This window comes from Nicotiana sylvestris, chromosome 6 (genome assembly GCF_000393655.2).
Source record: "Nicotiana sylvestris chromosome 6, ASM39365v2, whole genome shotgun sequence".
Taxonomy (NCBI): domain Eukaryota; kingdom Viridiplantae; phylum Streptophyta; class Magnoliopsida; order Solanales; family Solanaceae; genus Nicotiana; species Nicotiana sylvestris.
The window spans coordinates 31,742,700-31,757,604 of NC_091062.1; the positions used below are offsets into that span (position 1 = coordinate 31,742,700).

The window sequence follows — 14,905 nt, forward strand, 5'->3', positions numbered from 1 at the left end:
GAGTACTATTTTGGAAAACTTACACAAATGCCCCAAACAAATCTCAACTTACCAACCTCTAGCCATTAGTCATAGACTTACCAAAACTAGCCAACAAAAATTGAAAAACCAAATAATAGGGTTCTTTCTATCAAAGAATCATATGCAAAAATCATCTTTTATATTTTTAAGCGTGATTAACAACATTACATACAAGACGGAAAGGAAATTTTATGGATGAGGTAGCAAATAAGGTGATGAAATACAAAAAATATATACAATATTCCAAAAATCTAAACAAAAAAGGAACTTTTTCAATGGGTATAGTTGAAATTCATTGAAAATATATAGATAAGTCAATATACAAAATTTGAGGAAGATTGGAGGTGATTTGGACTGATTTTGTATCAAAATTCGTAATTAAATCGAGTTCAAAAAAGTCTTCTGCGACACATGTATCAAACATGTATCACGCACGTATCTCACACACATGTATACATGGATATACATGTGATACACAATTGATACAAATATGATACATATGTGATACACAAATGATACACATATCATTTTTTTTTTCATGTTCAGCTTTTACTTCGAATTTTCAATTCAAACCACCTCAAAACTTCACCAAATCATCCCAAAACTGAGATTCAAGCTCTTTAAGTTGTGCCCGATCTATTCTAATAACACCCACTCAAAACAAAGCAAAAATTTGATATCTTTTTACTATAAATAGTTAATTAGCTAATATTAGTAATATTTTATTAATTTGCCAATTTTTATAATGAGCTACTTGTAAATGGCCGGTAATTTCCCTACTATTTTTCATAAATGAATACCCAACTCTTTCCGCTGTACCAACCGCCCCGTTTTCTCACTACGTACTTCACACCGCAAACTACGCCAAGCAAGTAACTAACGACAAAAGAAAGATCTTTCTAAGAAATTAAAAAAAAAAAAAATCGAAAAATAAATATAAGGAAAAGAAAGAAAAAGAGGGGAGGATTTTTTTAAAGAAAATATTGCAATTTCAATGCTCTGAAAATCTCCTCAAAAAGAAGACATGCATGTCACGAACTGAGTTTTCTAGCAGCAGTTGTTGACTCTCATCAGGTGAGTTTAACTTTTTCTAGGAATTTATTGATCCTTTGATGTGCAAACGCATATTCAGGAATTTCTCCAAAATATTGCAATTAATTCCCAGAAATGTGTGTTCTTGTTTTAAGTTTTGATTAGTTATTGTTGATGGAAAATGAAAGTTTTCTCTTTTCCATGCAGAGAAGAACCATTAATTAGTGAATGATAATTCGCATTTTACAGGAGCGAAGTCCCATCTTGAAGTGAGTTTCTTTCCTTCTCTGTTTGCAGTTACATTTCCATATAACACATTCCTTCTAAATTCTAATGCATTAGTTATATGGCGTCACACCCTAGGAGTGTAGTGAGATGATTGTGATCCCTCCAGGGACGGAAGTAGATCATAACTTCTAGGTTCTTTCGAACCAACAGCTTTGGCTCAGACCCTGTAAATCAATTAAGGGATCTACTAAACAAATACAATTATATAATTTTAAACCAAGGAAATCAAATGGGATGTGGTAGAATTTGAGATTCGAACTCATAATATTCATTTCCTAGATCCGTCTCTGGTCATCCTTTACCAAATGTCTTGAGTTCTAACCCTTACAAATGGAGATTCTCTTTGTAGAAAGCACTTTACCCTTAGTGGGCCTATCCGGTGCGACTACGAATTAGTCCCCCGGTGGGTTTCAAACACCGGATGCCTATACTAGTAAAGACGAATTATGGCATCATTCAACCTTAATATCCTTAATGATTATGCAAGAAGAGAAGAAATGCACTTAAGAAAATGGAATTCAAGTAGACAATTGTTGGTTAGAATTGAATGTATGAGGAATCATTGCTTATTTCCCTTACCAGCTGATTAGATTCCTATCTTTCTAATCTAGGGTTGCATATCACTTGGGTAAGTTTAACGTAGGTGGTTAACGAATTCTTTAAGATTTAAGAGAGGTGATCCAGAAGCGGACCCAATATTTTAACCCAATGGGGGCACAATATTCTACTCAACCAGTGCTCCTAAAGGGTTTTAGTTCATGGTGCCAAGTGATTTAAATTAACCATTTTAAGGTATACACATATACATATACAAGATTTTTGCCAAAGTTTATGGGGTCAGGTGACCCCATAACACATAGGTCCGCCTCTGAGGTGATCACAACATTTAATAACAAATGTTGTCAGTTTTTTCCCTTGCACTCTTAAGCTAGTGAACACCGTGAACATTTTTGAATAGCTATTCAGCCCATTTCGTCAAAAGATAAACAAGGCGGGTTCTATCATAAGTCGTTCCCGACTCAAAAAAAGCGCAACACCAATAAATTCATGAGAGATTATTTGTAAAACAACTAACTTACACCCGAGATTTTTGGCTATTATCAATGAAGGTAATATAGAATATATTTTTGAAGAATTGATTTGAGTTATTAACTTGGAACGTCTTATTATTTGCGCAAAGCAGTAATTGTGTGCACCTGCAAAGAACTCAAATGTGGCAACTGTATGATAATACGATATGATGGCATTGCTGCAATTGATATTGATCAGGAAGGAAATCCTTTTCACTTATGCTCTATATTAACTTTGCCTCCATTAAAGGAGTCGCTTTTGGTTTGTGTCCATTATAGGAATTTGTGTTATGCGTATCAAAAACTTTATCTTTCTGCATATTTATAATGGTCTCTGAATGCATGAAAATATCTTGAAGGGAATAAAATTTGTCCTTCATCACATCTAATGAAGTGATACTGGCTATACAGATGGGATCATCAGAGGGAAGAGCAGTACTTCAGCTTGAGGATGAGGACCTTGTCAGATCTGAGCATTTTGATAGAAAGACATCTTCTTCGGGCGCCGCTCCTCAAGGATCTTCTTATGATGTTGAGGAAGATGATGACAGTCCTAAAAGTATATTGAATAGCATACGAAAAAATATTCAGATTGTTTTTTTCTCCAACAAGTTAAACATACTTGTACCTTGTGGACCTTTAGCCATAGTTGTCAATGAGTTAACTGATCATCACGTGAGTTTTCAAACTGTTTTCAGACCACAAAAATTTTATGATCTTTATACGAGCTCATGTGACATTGTATTTCAGGGATGGATCTTCATACTTAGCTTGTTAGGCATCATTCCCCTCGCAGAGCGTTTAGGTTGGGCCACAGAGTAATTTTCTACAACCAATGCCTACAAGATGTTGCATGAGCAAATCAATAAGGATCAGAGGGAACTAAATGTATAATTGTCAAATGCATGCCAGCATTTCTTGACATGTTGAGCCTCAGGCTTAGTTTTAAACTGTGAAATGGAAGTTCTTTTGAGCTAGGCAACATTTAAACTTATATATGTCCATCTTTTGATGTCTACATAATTTAAAAAGACAATAGCTTTCTGATCCTTTCGCTGTTAAAATGTCAACATTGGACATTGTATTTGGAACATAAGCTGAAGGCTACTGACTTGTTTTTCTCTACAAACATCTAATACTGTTATACATTTTCCAAGAAGTAACTAATTTGTGTTTGGTTTCATTCTTTGTATAGGCAGCTGGCTTTTTATACTGGACCTACAGGTAGTCTTGTCTTTACTAGTCGATATGCATGTATGTTTTGTGTAACTAATTCATGGTCGTTTTGTCTCTTTATGTTTATAATTCTATCAGAGTTGCATAAAAGGAAACAGCAAACATCACTCATCTCCATTTTTGTTTTAGTATATGATGTATAAGAACGTGATGTTTTTGTGTCATCCATTGCTTTTCACCTATTAATTGTCTTTCGGCATTATCTATGTAATGTGTGCCTAGGAGAGCATGTCCCAACAATATCTGTATTTCGAGGATTCATCATGAATTAGATAACTACTTTTATGCTGGCCGCCATCCTACTGCAACCCCCCTCCTTTATCTGGGCTTGAGAGCTGAGACGAGCAATGTGAGCAAGCTCTCACAGGCAGCGTTTCTTGCATTCAGTTAATACTCCACATAATCTCAGGATCTATTGACCTGTCTCCTGTACCAAGTGATTACATACCCTTCATCTACTATCTAAGTAGCACTATTTCAAGTAGCTGTCTTCACCAACTATTTGACTTAAAGCATTAGCTTCCTGCAAAATTACCAGTATCTTCTTTTCTGCTCCTAGTTAAAACAAAATGTGCAGCCAATATATTTCATTTTAAATTTTCTAAAGCTACTATCTTAATGTTGCCTTCTGAACATCGTTACTTAAATAACCTGATAATTTTGGATTTCTTAGATATAGATCTGCTGTACATGTTGCATATGTTTTCTAACTTGTAGTATTAAGTATACTGTTTCTAGCAAACTTTCCCATGGTTTTTGTAGTTGCACAGCATTTAGCCAATATCATCTCGATTAATTCTCCGTTAAAACTTTCGCAGTTGGAGGACTTTTAAATGCAACCTTTGGAAATGCAACAGAGTTAATAATTTCAATGTATGCTCTGAAAAGTGGCATGATTCGTGTGGTGCAGCAATCACTATTGGGCTCCATTCTGTCCAATACTTTACTAGTGCTTGGATGTGCATTTTTTGGTGGTGGCATTATTCATTCTAATAAGGAGCAGGTTTTCAACAAGGTAATAGTTTTTTTACTCTCCATATATATGTGCTTTGTGTACACCAAAATCAATAATAGTTTTGTTCAAGTTGCGTCATGATCAATGGATAACACTAGGATAATTGGATCTTTTCCAAATTCTCTTTGTTAGGGAACTGCAGTGATGAATTCAGGGTTGCTTTTAATGGCAGTTATGTGCTTGCTGTTCCCTGCTGTCCTCCACGTTACACACACTGAAGTGCATTTTGGGAAGTCAGTGTTGGCGCTTTCCAGATTTAGCAGCTGCATTATGCTTGTAGCATATGGGGCATATCTATTTTTTCAGCTGACAAACCAAAAGAATCTTTACATGCCAATGGCTGAGGTTGGGGTTCTTTTTTTTTATAAATGGTGCTATCTTACATACATAAATTGTTGTTATGCGTTAATCCTTTCTTTTTGTATGGTTCTACTAAGTTCATCTCTGATTAGAAAAATTAAAAATCCTATCTCCGTTATATTCCTCCTTTTGCGTCCATTCTTACTTCATGAGTTTGCTCCAAATTTTCCTCTGAGTATAGTACAATTTCAGGAAGAGGATCAGATTGATGGGAGTTCAGATAATGAAGAAGCTCCCGAGATATCAAAATGGGGCTCAATCCTATGGCTCTCTGTTATGACACTATGGATAGCAGTCTTGTCAGAGTACCTAGTCAATACCATAGAGGTAAGTTCATCCTAAAAAACTACTGGCTACTGCTATAGATTTGTATGATTGAAACGATCCAGGTATTACTTTATCATAACTCACAACAAAGAAAAAGTCCTTTTCCAAAATATCTATCAGTAAAATAAAAGAAAAACTGTGTGCCGAACCTCCTCTACTTTTCACTTCAGTATGTTACATAGGAAAATGTGACCTTTTTTCCCTTTCCCTTTTGGTTCTTTGAGTCCCTCATCCAATAAAGATGACAATTTTTTCAGGGGGCGTCTGTTGCAATGGATATTCCTGTAGCATTTATAAGTGTGATACTGCTCCCGATTGTTGGAAACGCCGCTGAGCATGCTGGAGCTGTCATGTTTGCTGTCAAAGACAAGCTTGTACTTTCTTCAACTTTCTTCATTGTAAAGCTAACGATTTACAATCACCATCCCTCATTTACTAATTAGTGGCTGTGCAGGACATATCTTTGGGAGTGGCAATAGGCTCATCAACACAGATAGCCATGTTTGGGGTAGGTACTTTATTTAAAGAGTTCCTGTATCGTGATTTGCACCAATGAGAAACTTTAGGCAGTAAGTTATTTCTGATCTATGTAATCAAGGTATATGTATCTCCATAGCTTTGCAGTTACTTTACACCTCGCTTTTTTTTCAATTTTTTATTTCAAGAAATACAAAACTTTTGTTGCTTCCTGGATTACCCCCTTTTATTATCAAGTAAACACATTTTTAACTCCCAATTTTGAGCCATGTCAACTGCCAAGTGAAAAAGGAAAAAAAGGATAATTTATGCTTGTTTTCATCTGTTCTTTTGGTGCAGATCCCATTCTCTGTTGTAGTTGGATGGATAATAGGGTGTCCTATGAACTTGGACTTCCAAATGTTTGAAACAGCCACACTTCTAATGACTGTTCTTGTTGTAGCATTCATGCTGCAGGTACGCTATCACTCTACATATTTTACTAATTTTTCCCTTTCTGGCCTAAGATGAGTTTATATGGAAGTACATGGTCATTGAAAATTCATATAGCCGACCTCAACGTGTTTGGGACTGAGGCTCAGTTGTTATCGTTGGGCATTCATCTTCTATTTAGAAATGCTGGTGGAGAATTTAATATTTAGCGTTGTTCCGCGCAAATTGCTTCACGACTAAATGTCTAGAGTGGCCATATCTTATCTTGTTAAAGAATGGTTAATTGGTTAACATTGTCGCAAGTCTTGCTATGGCCTGGCTATACTTGAGCACAATGGTTGGAATTTACATTTATCTTGTCCTATATGTTCCATCCTTGCAGTAAAACGATATCCTTTCTTTACAGGACGGAAATTCTAATTACTTTAAAGGGCTGATGCTCCTTCTCTGCTATCTTATAGTTGCTGCAAGTTTCTTTGTACATATAGATCCAGAGTCTATACGTAAGTTTCCCTCTCTCTCTTTGTGCAATTATATTATATGGTAGCACTGCTAATCTAATATGCATTGCTTTCTTGTTTAGTGAAAGCAAAGCCAAACACACACGCGCGCACACACAGCAGTAGGTGTGCTCGCACCGGCTATACCTCATTTCATTCGAACCCACTAGGTTTAACTCAAATCTTGTATGTGTGTTACAAAACGATGAAATTCGTACAAATAAGGATTTCAAACCAAATAAATCAAATGGAATATGGTAGAATTAAACTCGAATGTCCCATAAGTTAAATTCTGGATCCAATGTGTTGTAACTGATTTTGCAGAGGACAAGCCCAGAAAACATAATGGCTAAAAGAGTGATTTCATGCTAAAGCTGAAGTGCCTACGAAGAGTTGCATGAGATGAAGAGCCAACCATTTTGGAAACATTAAGCAGTGATTTTGATAAGAATTCAACTGCTGCTATAGCTCAAGGTTGATTAGTTTTTCCTCCATTTGTTTAGTAGAGTAGTATCTTGCATTTTTGATAGTGTAGGCAAAATGTAAGTTCATTTTTTTCCCATTGCTAAAAATAGGATGTATATTTTTATTTATCCTGGAGCAGAGTTATAATTGTGAGCCTCTGCAAACAAATATTATGCATGCTGTGCCAAAGGAAATATTGTGTTTAATATTAATACATGTTTTCACCTACTAAAATCACTTAACCATGGTTATTACTTATTAGTTACAATCTGGTGTAAGCAGTCTTTTGCGAATAAGTGCATAAATTTAATATTCAAGAAGGATATATTCAATATTGGTTTCGAAGTGCATAAATAGCTAACAGGGAGACTGTAGATACTGAAATAACAAGTAATGATTTTTTATAAATATTATGGTCAAAAACTGAGTGTATGACGTAAATAAATATCCATAATTTCTCTAATCTTGCTAAACTGTATCTAAATATCTAATCTAGGAAATCATACTATATGCTAGATAACTAAGTAAAAAAAGAAACTATGAACTAATTAATTGGAGAAATTATATATCATCCATGATAAGTCTTGGCTAGTCTTGACACTAATCTTGTGAAACTGTTTGAACATTTACTTTTGCAGGGTGACCGCCAAACTCCTCAAATATAACCAAATTGTTGTCACTCTTACGCAAGAAAGATCTTGGTACATGATACCTATCAAAAAAAAAGTGACAAAAAATTTATAACATTAAATTATAATAAGGTTAATATATTGTTTAACCAAAATATTAGGTTAAAATTAGAAGTATATAACGTACCAGCGTTGAGTAGGTTGTCCACAATTAGTTGCACATTTCTCAGGATGATAATTACCACGATAATCACATGAATTACTACAGCCATTCTCTTTCTCAAAATCATAAGAAGTAAGCCAATATCGACCTATATTATTTCCATTTACCCAAGCTGTACCTTTCCCTAATCCCATCATATCCAACACAACAGGATCATCACCAGATGGAGTCTTGAATGTTGTCTGCCCAAAAAAATAAAATACAAATTAATAAAAAAAATAAACAAGACTCTAAAAAAATTTCCATAATTTTCCACAGCCTACTTAGTAGGCGTTTGGATATAAAATTTGTAATTTTTGAAAAAAAGTAGTAGTATTTAGAGTTAAGTTGAAAATGATATTCAGAATTTAAAATTACATGTGAACATGCATTTCACTTGAAAAAATATTTATTTTTGAAAATTTTCCAAAAACTTACAAAATTTTATGGACAAACATATTTTTGAGAAAAAAACTCGAAAAGAAAGAAAAAATTTCTTATGGACAAGCGGGTCCTCATAATAGATGCACAGGGGCGGAGCTATAAGGGGCGCGGAAGGGGTTCGCCAGAAAATATATATCAAATTTTTTATACTTATATAATAGATATTGAATCCTTTTAGTGAAACCGTCACTGTAACATATACCTTATAAAATAGTAATAAAAATAATAGTACCTTATACCATACAAACATTCTGTTTGTTTGGAGAGTTTGAGCTGGTTTCCAGTTTCTATGCATGTAATCTTCATCTTCCCAAAGCCTTCTTTCAAGTCCTTCTAAACCAATCTTGTATTCCCATTGGTTATTTGTTAAATCTTTTACAACACCACTCGGTGATTTCAACACAACTGGACCAAGAATTCCATTCTTGACCTTGTCAAAATAGGCTCCATAATTCTAAGACAAATAAAAAAAATTATTGTTAAAAAAGAATAAAGGTAAAATAAATTAATAAATATTATCTATATAAAAAGTGAAAAATTAGAAAATTAATACTTACAGGAAATCCAACAGTGACACTAAGGAGAGATAATGTGTTCTTTCCAGGTTTGATCTTCAAAAGTTGCTGAAAGTCAAAACTATACTTTCCATCTTTCGCCCATTTAGTCCCTAAAATATAATAGAAATTTAAATAAAATTAAACCAAACCATAATAAAATAAACTTACATATTAAAACAATAATTATTTAAAATATACATACCAATATGCTTGCCATTGAAAAATGCATAAAGAACATGTGCATCAGTATGAACTTCAAGAACAGCTTCACCACCATAAAGTGGATCAGATTCTTTAATATCCACACTACAAAAATACAATTAAATTAGTCGGACCAGTGATTAAATTAGAAAATAAAAATAAAGACAAACGTAGAAATTATCAAAGAAAGAAAAAGAGAAAAATATTACCTTGTCATGTACCATAAGTAGTCACTAGTATCATTTGCCACAACTTTTTGGTCAAGGAGTTGATTGGCATATAAAACACCTTTCTTTTTAATGTTAATAAAAGAAGGCTTAAGATGTGAAGGTTTCTCAGCTCTCCAACTCCAATCTAAGCCATTAGGGTTATCACCATTGTTTGGTTTTCTCACCATGACCTTTTTTGGAGCATTAACCTACGAAAAAAATTAGAACAATTAATACCGCTCATCCAACCACTTAAACTAAAAATAGTCGGCAGATATATAATATATATGTAGAATCTATGTATAATATGTATGTATTCGTGTGTAATAAGTGTACAAACTCTGTGTACCAGCTAAGAAAAGTAAACAATGAATACTATAAAGATCCCATTATATATTTTTGTAAAATTTAAAGTATAAAAGCAAGAATTATATGACATACCTTTGCTGTATTGTATTTGACATTGACACAATCAGGAAGAATACTAACTGACCAAGCAGGAACAGTGTAGTTTTTGCCTTCAAAATTGAATATCCGATCATTTTTGTCATTTGCATTGGCTAAGAAACATACCCTTGAACCTTGGTATTCATACATAGTACTCTGGACAAGACCATATTAAAAAAATAATTCATAAATTATTACCGAATAAATTTTAAGAATATATATAAAAGACGAAAATAAAACGAAAAATGTATATGTATGTATACTGACCGTATACTGCCAATCATCATCACCATAAGCTTTTTGTGTTGCATTGCCATATGTGAGAAGTTTCTCAACTGATTTAAGTATTTCATGAAGCTCCTTGAGATGTCCATATTTAGGTTGGTTTAATTGTCCTAAAATATTTTGAGCAATAATTAGAATTACCCCATTAAATAGTCATGCATTATAATCAAAAAGTTAAATTTATGAAAAAATATTTTTCAACTATAATTATTACCATATTCATTAAGGGGTGCATCATAGTCATAAGTTGTAGTAATATAAGGTCCTCCAGCTACACGGCCAAAGTTAGTTCCACCATGATACTACAAAGAAAAAAAAATTAAAATAATTAATTTTTATGATAGACAAAGCAAAGAATCAAGCCAAAAAAAAAAAAATCAACATGAATTATTTACTAACCATATAATAATTCTGCAATGTGCCACCTTTTTGGAAAAAACGAGCAACAGCAAATGCAACATCTTCAGCAGTTCTATGAGGATCTCTACCATTATTCCAGTCTTTAAACCTTGTTTAAACCAAAAAAAAAAAAAAAGTAATCACATATTTAATAATCAATAATTTTTATTTAAAAGAAAAAACCATGTGTATATTAAATTAAATTTTATAAATTAATTTAACTTACCAGCCAGTCCAATTCTCTGTCCACATCTTGGGAATTTTGCGTTTAGGATAAAAGTTATCAGCATAATAACCATTTGCTGTATTGATCTGCAATTTTCAAAATAATAAAAGGCGAAATTATTAAGCAATAATATAAAACAATCGAGTTGAATAGAATAACCCTGTGTATAGAGTCGCGCATTTAGTAAGGAGTTATTCTCGAATGCAGGATTTTCCGATGCAAATCCGCGATTTAGTGGGTTCCAATATATGTACGAGTGGAAAATAAAAAAAAAATTAAATATAAAAATAAAAAAAATAAAAACACTAACCATGGGGTCTGGAGCATCATCTTGTTGACACATGATCCAAGGGACACCAATATTAAGAGACTCAGCAAATTTTGCACACTCTTGAACATATATTTTCCCATCATTTCCATATTCAGATTCAACTTTCCAATTGCCATATTCGTTCTCAATCTAATTTATTGGAATTAACAAACCAAAAAAAGGAAAAGAAATTGGGAATTTCACTTCAAATATCACGAATTAATATATTTTATTTTTTAAAACTAATAAAAGAGACATAAAACAAACCTGAGAGAGGATAATTGGTCCACCTTGAGAAGCAAAAAGCTTTTCTTTTTTCATCATGTCAACAATCTTGCTGACAAAAGTCTTCATCTCATACTATAAATCAAATTAAAAGAAAAAGTAAGTATTCGGTTTGAGAAAATTAAAGTTATTTTAATTTTGAATTAAATGTAAACTAGGTCAGAAAGCCAAAAATAATACTTACCATAAACGGAGGATTGTTGGTCCTAACAGTCATATTTTGTTTGTTGTTTAACCAAACTGGAAACCCTCTGGAAGAAAAAAACAAAATAAATAAAAGAACATTAAAAATGAAAAAAAAAATTAAAATATCAAATCACATGATTAAATAGAATAATTACCCGTAATTCCATTCAGCACAGACGTATGGACCAATTCTCAATATGGCATAAAGCCCTTCATTTTGTATTAATTTCATAAACTTCACAAGATCCAAGTTTCCCGAGAAATCATACTAATTATTTTTAAAAAATATAAACAAAATCAATTAGACAGAATAAAGAAAATCATTATCTAAAAAAGTTGGCTGATTAAATATGATAAATACAAACCTGACGATATACAGGCTCATGAGCATTCCAAAAAACATAGGTCTCAACTGCATCAAGACCACCCTCCTTAGCTTTCTTGATCAAAGATGGCCACATCTAAAAAATATCAAAAACATTTAAAATTAAAGTTCGCCTTTTAAATTTTGCTTTTTGTTTCACTACCATCGTCTGAAAAAAAAAATCGTTACGTTTTATTAAAAAAAACATGTAACATGCCTCAATTGATTTGAGATTGAGGTATCACACATAGTTGATTGATTGAAAACGTTAGCATAACAAAATAACATTATATGGTACAAATATTTTCGACTTTTTGATAAAAAAGAATAACAAATATTTGATGTACCTCTGCAGTGCTACGAGGATAATGAATAGAACCAGATAATATAATTTTTCTTTCGCCATTAATTTTTAAAGCTCGATCATCATACGTGACTTCAGTAGCAAAAGAAATCAAGCAAGAAGCGAAAAGAACTACAGAAAGTAGTAAAATATTTGTGTATGTAGCCATGGCTGCACCTAAAGTTGAAACTAACGTAGAAAAAATTATTAGAAGTGACCTCTATTTATAATACATAGTAGTAGAGCAATTAGAGACCTAGTTGAAAACTTTATTTTATATTCTATCTGTTATTTAATGTGAATTTATTGTGTTTTATTCAAGCTCTAGTTGTTAATTTCTATAGAAGTCTAGTTTAGCGCCAACTTTCTTCCATCATTCTCTATCTCTTTTTATTATAATTGGGTAATTCTTGTAATTTTTTGGCTATTTTATTTTGTAGATTTTGTTTAATTAATCTTATCGTGTGAAGCATACTAAATTTTACAAAATACTTGATTTAATTCGGTCCAGTAAATATATTACGTCTACATTACACTTTTATTTTATTTTTCCATCGGAATTGTATATTTTAACCTTTTATGAAATTTAAAATATTATTATTGTGAAAGCTATCAGATATATTTGGATCTTGGAAATGCCAAGGATTTAGATACCTTACGTAAATTATTTTATCAACAAAATGATTTGTTAAGGGACGAGTTCTAGCTTATATAAAACAGTTATCTTACATGTAAGTTTCAATTCTTACCAACCTCTTTCTTTTTCCGATAGAACAGGGGAATATTCAATCTGATAAATTTAAATAAGAAAAATTTGAGAAGCAAGAAATTAACTTTGAAATATATTTAAATTTTGAAATTTTGGAAATATTACAATTGTGGTAAAACATTTTACTAGACTTCATATCATGTAAAATGCTATAACAATGAAACGTAGGCTGATTTCAGAAGTATACTTACTGGTTCCTCTTAGTCGGGTCAATTAGTTTTGTGACCAGAGGCGGATCCAGAATTTTAAGTTTATGAGTTTCTACAAAAATCTCAAGTTAATATATAATAATAACTAGATTAACGAACTGAGTTCCAAGCTAAATATTCTTATACATTTAATAAATTTTTCAATACAAATACAAGATCTAGGGAAAAGTTACTAGGGTCACAGGAACTCGTAACTAATGCAATGGATTCGTCCCTGTTTGTGACCTACTATAATTTTTAAAATTTTACGTCAAATCTTCTCCAAAACTTTATTTTTATACATAAGAGATCTGAAAATAAAATACGAGATATTTTTATTGGATTATTTTCTTCTGTTCAAATTGCAAAGGGTTATGTTGAACCATTTCTTATTACAACCTTCAAAAGTGCATAAATATGTGATCTTTAGTTAGTACTATACTGATTAGACAGACTTGACAAGCTTCATTTATGAAAATCAACCTTAACTAATATCTATCCAACAACTACCATCTTTGGACTTACTATTTTAAGTACACCCCAATTTATATACTCATTGGTGTAACAATTAATTAATTTCTTGTTTTAATGGCATAGTATTTTAAGGAAATAAGTGTTATCACTTACGCTAAAGAAATTAAGAAGAAAAAAAAATAGTTATATGAACATGAACTCAATAGTTTGGTTAGAAGTTCTCTATCTTTGTACTCAATGGCTTAAAAAGGTAATACCAAATAAGTGCAGCAGTTAATGTAAGTCATATTATAGCAATATCGAAGAAATTTAGCCAGGTTTAGAGTGTTTGGTAGGAAGGAAAATGCTTTCCTTGAAAAATGTTTTCTCGACAAATAAGTGATTTTCTTACTTATTTTTCGGTGTTTGGTTAGGTAACAAAAAATATATAATCTAGGTAAATACTATATGAGATGAAATGGATAAGAGTGGGGGGTGGGGAGGGGAGGGATGGTAGCTCGGGGTCTAGGGGCCGAGTGGCGGTGGCGATGCTAGGAGGAGAGGGAGGGAGTGGGCGGGGGTAGGGTGGGGACAGGGGATGGGAGGGGTAAGGGTTGGGGGTAAGGAATAAAATGAGGAAGGTTAGGAAGGGTTTGGAAATATGTTTCTCCTTTTGGTAGGGAAGTCATTTTTTGGTATTTGGAGGAAATGAGTTCATGAGAAAAATATTTTTCAAAATGTTCAAGCTAACCAAAAATAGGAAAATTGAAAAATATATCTCGGAAAATATTTTTATTCGTACCAAACATATAGCTCGCACCGGATTGAAAGCATTTCATCTCTACCTTTGCAAATCACCCAGAGTACTTCTAAAAGCTAGCGCTCAGTCAAGATGGTTGTTGATAGGACTTATTTTCTGTTTCTTGATTAAAGAAATAGCTCCATTTAGCCTCAACAAAAAAAAGTGAAGTGCTTGAAATGTCTGACTTCCATATTCTGGTTACAAATCGGGCGAAATTTTAAAGCTTGATTTGAAGAATTACAATTTTAATGCAAAACATAGATATTCCATTTAGGGAGATGAAAATAATGACATGTCAAGCCATGAGCATAAAAGCCAAGGAAATAGAAATGGCACACTTATTTGCACAAAACACAGCCAGACGCCCAGTGTAACAATCAAAA

General features: G+C 32.7%; 2 protein-coding genes across 4 annotated transcripts; one reads left to right on the plus strand and one right to left on the minus strand.

The window, feature by feature from the left end:
* Nucleotides 1–979: 979 nt before the first annotated feature.
* On the plus strand, nt 980–7,457 carry LOC104225741 (vacuolar cation/proton exchanger 3-like). 3 transcript variants are annotated; one of them, XM_009777606.2, is made up of 13 exons: nt 980–1,095; nt 1,261–1,322; nt 2,823–2,970; nt 3,162–3,229; nt 3,607–3,635; nt 4,466–4,662; nt 4,795–5,007; nt 5,215–5,349; nt 5,607–5,723; nt 5,804–5,857; nt 6,166–6,282; nt 6,665–6,761; nt 7,083–7,457. In XM_009777606.2, exons 2-13 carry the CDS (start codon nt 1,282–1,284, stop codon nt 7,109–7,111), a joined length of 1,245 nt encoding a protein of 414 aa, XP_009775908.1. In that variant the 5' UTR covers nt 980–1,095; nt 1,261–1,281; the 3' UTR covers nt 7,112–7,457. The 3 variants fall into 3 exon arrangements, with proteins under 3 accessions (XP_009775908.1, XP_009775907.1, XP_009775906.1); XM_009777605.2 differs by having other exon boundaries at nt 992–1,095; nt 2,823–3,086; XM_009777604.2 differs by having other exon boundaries at nt 992–1,095; nt 2,823–3,229.
* Nucleotides 7,458–7,662: 205 nt separating this feature from the next.
* LOC104225742 (beta-galactosidase 7-like) lies at nt 7,663–12,479 on the minus strand. Its single transcript, XM_009777607.2, has 17 exons — nt 12,315–12,479; nt 11,969–12,064; nt 11,759–11,871; nt 11,602–11,668; nt 11,400–11,492; nt 11,133–11,282; nt 10,823–10,908; nt 10,597–10,705; nt 10,412–10,499; nt 10,180–10,307; nt 9,907–10,068; nt 9,466–9,674; nt 9,258–9,361; nt 9,056–9,165; nt 8,731–8,952; nt 8,040–8,257; nt 7,663–7,935 (listed from the first exon to the last, which is right to left on the minus strand). The coding sequence occupies exons 1-17, from the start codon at nt 12,477–12,479 to the stop codon at nt 7,824–7,826; spliced, it is 2,232 nt and encodes a 743-aa protein (XP_009775909.1). The 3' UTR covers nt 7,663–7,823.
* Nucleotides 12,480–14,905: the final 2,426 nt, after the last annotated feature.

Bases quoted from the DNA above. Each gene is read 5' to 3' on its own strand.
- LOC104225741 (XM_009777604.2), top strand. From the start codon at position 2,823: ATGGGATCATCAGAGGGAAGAGCAGTACTTCAGCTTGAGGATGAGGAC. The intron at 5,350-5,606 runs GTAAGTTCATCC...CAATTTTTTCAG, and splicing joins ACCTAGTCAATACCATAGAG to GGGGCGTCTGTTGCAATGGA. The intron at 6,762-7,082 runs GTAAGTTTCCCT...CTGATTTTGCAG, and splicing joins TATAGATCCAGAGTCTATAC to AGGACAAGCCCAGAAAACAT.
- LOC104225742 (XM_009777607.2), bottom strand. From the start codon at position 12,479: ATGGCTACATACACAAATATTTTACTACTTTCTGTAGTTCTTTTCGCT. The intron at 8,258-8,730 runs GTACTATTATTT...TTTTTTGGGCAG, and splicing joins GAATGTTTGTATGGTATAAG to ACAACATTCAAGACTCCATC. The intron at 7,936-8,039 runs GTACGTTATATA...TTTTTTTGATAG, and splicing joins GGACAACCTACTCAACGCTG to GTATCATGTACCAAGATCTT.